At 47.1% G+C, this 5,302-nt stretch overlaps 1 protein-coding gene across 1 annotated transcript; it reads left to right on the plus strand.

Moving 5' to 3' along the window:
• Window positions 1-1,659: 1,659 nt before the first annotated feature.
• Window positions 1,660-4,904, plus strand: LOC109766242 (cysteine-rich receptor-like protein kinase 10). Its single transcript, XM_020325009.4, has 7 exons — window positions 1,660-2,691; window positions 2,876-3,004; window positions 3,095-3,210; window positions 3,299-3,509; window positions 3,723-3,960; window positions 4,074-4,221; window positions 4,328-4,904. The coding sequence occupies exons 1-7, from the start codon at window positions 1,746-1,748 to the stop codon at window positions 4,670-4,672; spliced, it is 2,133 nt and encodes a 710-aa protein (XP_020180598.2). The 5' UTR covers window positions 1,660-1,745; the 3' UTR covers window positions 4,673-4,904.
• The last annotated feature ends 398 nt before the right edge of the window (window positions 4,905-5,302 follow it).

The raw sequence follows: 5,302 nt of genomic DNA on the forward strand, positions 1-5,302 counted from the left end.
ATAATGGGATTTGTTACTACCAACTACGATGCATGGATAATTAGGTACGTACCGGATATGCGATACGGAGACACATCTGATACGTCAATTTTAAAAAAATTAGGATACATGGCTACGTTTACAATATAAATGAGACACATATTACCATACAAAAAATATTTTAAAAATGTGAAAATAAGGAGTTTTTATGAGAAACGTATCTTTTTTATTCAAGTGATGAAGTCTTTCAGCTAATGCTCCAAGTTTCATTTTGATCATATGAGATTCTAAATGGAAATATGGCATCAAAACAGAGTAAATTAGTTAGTTGTAAATACAAATAAAATTAAGAAATAGTTAGATACATCATGCTTTTCCTTATCTAAAAGGTGGCACAGCAGTATCCCATGTGTATCAATATTAGTTTATTAAAAAAATCAAAGAATACGTATCGAACTGTATCGAGCTAGTATCAAAGTATCAGGGCAGTATCCGTCATGCATTTTGAACTATCCGCGCAATGTAGCCTGCCAGTCCTCCCACGTCTTCTTTTCTTTTTGTAGAAAGTATGCTTGTATTCAAAACAGAAAATAATACAAAGTTCTTAACCTGTACAAGGACACCCTAACAGAATAACAAAGAGCACCCTAAAACAACCTAAAACACGAAGATGTTGTGTGTCATCATCTATGAACCTTGTGAGAACAACCCTGCAACATAAGAATCTGCACCCATAGCCAAGCAAGTCATCATCTTCAACCACAACATAATCATCGCCACGCTGGTCCTCCTTTTCTTTGCTCCGACGCTGAAAAGATAAGGACACACAAGTGCAGCCAACACACCTGCAACAACCTTCACCATATGTGGCTTTGAGTATCGCTAGATGTGCCCTTTCCATATGAAAGTGAACTAGGATCCGGTTTCGGCGCCGCGGCAGAGCCAATCGCCCGGGCGAATCATCCGGACCAAGCAGGACATCCCTCTAGCAGCAGTACAAAGAAGGAGGAAGAACAACATCAGAAAAATCATACCAACGATGAGGAAGAATAATCTCCATCTCCACGCAACCACATCCCTTCCGATGACCAACCCAACTAGTGTCGGTCGATCTCCAGACAACATAGCCCGCGACCTCAACGAGTTCCGGGGATCCCCCACCCCATTGGCTCCTAGACCAAGGCAAGAGCCCCATTTGACTGCAAACGGAGCCTAGGAAAACTTATTCAGACACGACGACACCGCGATTGCTTCAGCAACTCCCTCAACCCTAACCAAACTGAGAACACACCCGACCCACAGATCTGAGGTTCCCCCTCCCTCCCATCGCCAGAGCGGCCGACGAAGGGAGAGGGAACCAGCGGCGGCGTCGGGGGCATGCAAAGGGACCCGCTCGCCTCCTGTTTGCCTGGCTCGGGCCCTCGTCTCATGTACCAACTGCCTGATCCTCCCACATCTGCATGCGTGATCTTCCGTCGGTAGAGGGGGACATCAGGACATGCCATGGCTTTCTCTCTCGGAGTGACGAGGAGAGAGGACATCGTGGTGAGGCGCCGACAGCGGCGCCGGCAGGGACAGGTTGGGCACACCGACGAGAGCTGTCATGCGGGTCCGAATCTTGTGTGCACTCCTGATGCCCTGTTGGATAGGGCTGATGACTCGTCCACTTGCCAGTCATGATACCACACACCCAAAATTGCGGCTCTGCAGGTGGCCAATCAACTTTGACTCCTTTGGCGTACCCACTCGTACTCGTGGAAAAAGATATGACAAATGGTGCGTCGCCGTCGCCGTCGCCGCTCTGTCGTCGTGCCAAAAGAAAAACGAGCCAGTCCACCGGTCTCCCCCTGCGCGCTTCCACGGCGATGCTCCCCGGCGGCTACGCCGTCCTCGCCATGATCATCTCGGCCCACCTGCTGGCGCCGGCTGAGTCAGCCTCAATGGAGTGCGACGGCAACCCCCAAACGTCCAACAGCACCTTTCCCTCGACCCTGAAGCTGCTCGCCGCGGGACTCCCCGGCAACGCCTCCACCTCCCCAAACGGCTTCGCCACCGCCACCGTCGGCACGGCGCCCGGCCTGGTCTACGGCATGGCCCTCTGCCGGGGCGGCACGAACGCCTCGTCCTGCCGCGCGTGCGTGGCCAAGGCGTTCGGCGACGCGCAGGCAAGCTGCCCCGGCGACACGGGCGCCGCCATGTACGAGGACGGCTGCGTCCTGCGCTTCTCCGTCCAGCGGTTCCTCGACTTCCTCGGCGCGGACCAGTGGCAGGTCCGTGAGATCACTTTCTCCGTTGTCGCGGATCGGGCCAGCGTCGTGGTTTCGGCCGCCTGGTTCGGCGCCGCGCTCAGTGCGATCCTCACCGCCGTGGTCAACCACGCGGTGTCGTCGCCGTCTCCGGCGGCGAGCAGCAATTCGACAATCAGAAGCAAGTTCTTCGCCACGGGCGAGGTGGCCTTCAACCCCAGGATTTACGGCCTCGCGCAGTGCATGCCCAATCTGGCGCCGGCGCAGTGCGACGGCTGCCTCCGGAGACTCCAAGATGAGGCAACACCCTACTTGGATGGCGGCACTAACCCCGGATGGATCGAGGCTGGTTCAGCGTGGTGCATCCTGAGGTACAGCGTGCGGCCCATCTACGACGGTCAGGCAATGCTCCAGCTTCCGGCGCCGCCACCGCCATCTCCTTCTGTCCCTCCCGAGCATGGAGCAGGTAGTAGCTAGTACTCCCTCCGTTCCAAAATAGATGACTCAACTTTGTACTAACTTTAGTAAAAGTTGGGTCATCTATTTTGAAACGGAGGGAGTAGTAGCTAGCTAGCACACTTTCAGTTCCCCTTCTTATCTGAACAAGTAAGGCATTTATCTTCTACTTTTATGATTTTATCATCATTCAGGAAACACAAGAACTGCAACAGGAATCTATGCAGGCATTGCTTCTTCTGTTGTCTTGTTATTGATTCTACTATCAGTTTTCGCTTTCATCTGCTTCAAGAGAAAAATTAAGACCGCTGAAGATGATAATCGTGAGTAGAACCCTGCATCTAGCATGTCATCTGTTCAACAGCCGGACTTTTGTTTACTGATAACATTTCTTGCTTTTCATATGACACTAGCATTCAAGAAAATGGCGAGAGCCTTGATCTTCGATTTGCCGGCACTGCAAGAGGCAACCGGAAACTTTTCAGCAGCAAATAAGCTTGGAGAAGGTGGTTATGGAATTGTATACAAGGTATGAAAACAAGCAAGAAAGCGAATGAAAAAGGAGTCGATGTATCGCTCATTCCGGCCTTGTCTAAAAAACAATTTGCATGTTTTAGGGAATACTGCCGGATGGGCAAGAAATAGCAGTGAAGAAGCTCTTGGGAGCAACAGAGCATGGTTTGCATCAGTTGCGCAATGAGGTGGTGCTATTGGCAGAGCTTCAGCACAAGAATCTTGTCAGATTACAGGGGTTTTGCTCGCATCGGGACGATACATTGCTTGTTTACGAATATATCAAGAATGGGAGCCTCGACAACTTTCTTTTCGGTATTTATTTTCCTCTCCATTCACTACTTGTATTTTATTGAAAAAAAATCACTACTGTAGTATTTCCAGCAAATAAGTTACACAACCAAGATTGATTCTCTGCTTTTTATTTTCTTTTAAACTTCTTCAGGCAAGTGAGTATTTTTATTTCGCTCCTTATTTATCTTTCGGGATCATCTAATGTAAGTTGAACATCATTCTTTTCGGCAACAGATACCAGTGAGGAAAATACTCTAAACTGGGAGCAACAGTACAACATCATTCTTGGAATTGCCAAGGGAATATTGTATCTTCACGAGGACTCGAGCCCAAGGATAATCCACAGGGACCTTAAAGCTAATAATATTCTTCTCGACGAGGAGATGGATCCTAAAATCGCAGACTTTGGATTGGCAAGGCTGCTACAAGAAGGTCACACTCATACTCAAACAACTAGAGCTGCCGGAACACTGTAAGTCAAATGCGTATAATGAAGTTTGCAAGAACAAAAAAATATACTTGTAATTATGAACTATTTCACTTCGTGAAGGTGCATTGCCAAGCCTAATTGCTCATCCTCTGCAGCGGTTATATGGCACCGGAGTACGCGGTACACGGAAGTGTGTCACCCAAGATCGATATTTTCAGTTTTGGTGTACTAGTCCTGGAAATTATAACCAGGAGAAGGAACTGCAGTTCGGATTATGGGGATACCGTGAATCTCATTAGTGATGTAAGTGCTGGATTTACTTTATTTTCATCAGTTTTTAGTGTCTTTGAACACTGTAACATTTATATTGTTGTATCTAAAAGCATCATCCATGTTAACCATCTACCAGGTGTGGAATTACTGGACAAAAGGAACAATATCACAAATGATGGACGAATCACTCAATGGATACCCTCGAAGCCAAGCGCTACGGTGCGTCCACATCGGGCTGCTGTGTGTCCAACCGGACCCTGATGACAGGCCTCAAATATCAACCGTCATTTTCATGTTAACAAGGGACACCATGGAGCTTCAGCCACCGGCACAGCCTGCATTCTTCTTTGGGACAGAATCACCATCTCCAGCTTCTCCACGAGATGGGCAACGCCGCTACATGCATGGCCGACCTGATTTATTACCGGAAGATGACGTATCTTGGAATGAGGTTACGATTACTGAGCCATATCCTAGGTGATATACGATCCGGACTCTTGGAGCGGCCATGTCATGTTTGTCATAATGGAGGCCAGTAGGCCGGATTAGGTTTACGTCTTCATTGCGAGTCTTGGAATCACGGCCTTAAGCCACTCGAGATGAATGATAGTACACTTATTTTTCAGTGCAGATGGATTGATTTCTTTGTTTGTCGCACGCCGGCGGTGTAGTGTCAGCATCATAATCAATGAAACTGTTGCTTTTGCATTAAACCTGCATAATCGACAATGGAATGCAACTAAATTTAAACATGTTACTTAGCATCGGGCTCACATATATTATTATAAAATTGTGTTATATCTTATATTGACCATTTTGATTGCTTTGCAGTTGTGAGCCAACAATAGATGTGTCTGTGCCAACATCTCATAATCTCATGCTCCCCTTTTGAATTAAACCTGCATAATCGACAATGGAATGCTACTAAATTTGTGCATCACCAATATCATGACGTTTGAGACTAACTTGCACTTAATGTTGGATGTTGTTCCATCACCCACCTAATCTTAAGCTATGCATTAAGAAATCAAACTTATATTTAAATTTACATGTAACAGATATTATTTGATTTATGAAATTCACAACTATATTTCAATTAGTTGTAGTTTTA

This window comes from Aegilops tauschii, chromosome 1, assembly GCF_002575655.3.
Source record: "Aegilops tauschii subsp. strangulata cultivar AL8/78 chromosome 1, Aet v6.0, whole genome shotgun sequence".
NCBI classification, from domain to species: domain Eukaryota; kingdom Viridiplantae; phylum Streptophyta; class Magnoliopsida; order Poales; family Poaceae; genus Aegilops; species Aegilops tauschii.

Excerpts from the sequence above, each read along its gene's own strand:
- LOC109766242 (XM_020325009.4), top strand. The coding sequence starts at position 1,746 with ATGACAAATGGTGCGTCGCCGTCGCCGTCGCCGCTCTGTCGTCGTGCC. Across the intron at positions 3,510-3,722 it reads CCTCGACAACTTTCTTTTCG|ATACCAGTGAGGAAAATACT; the intron begins GTATTTATTTTC and ends TTTCGGCAACAG. Across the intron at positions 4,222-4,327 it reads CCGTGAATCTCATTAGTGAT|GTGTGGAATTACTGGACAAA; the intron begins GTAAGTGCTGGA and ends ACCATCTACCAG.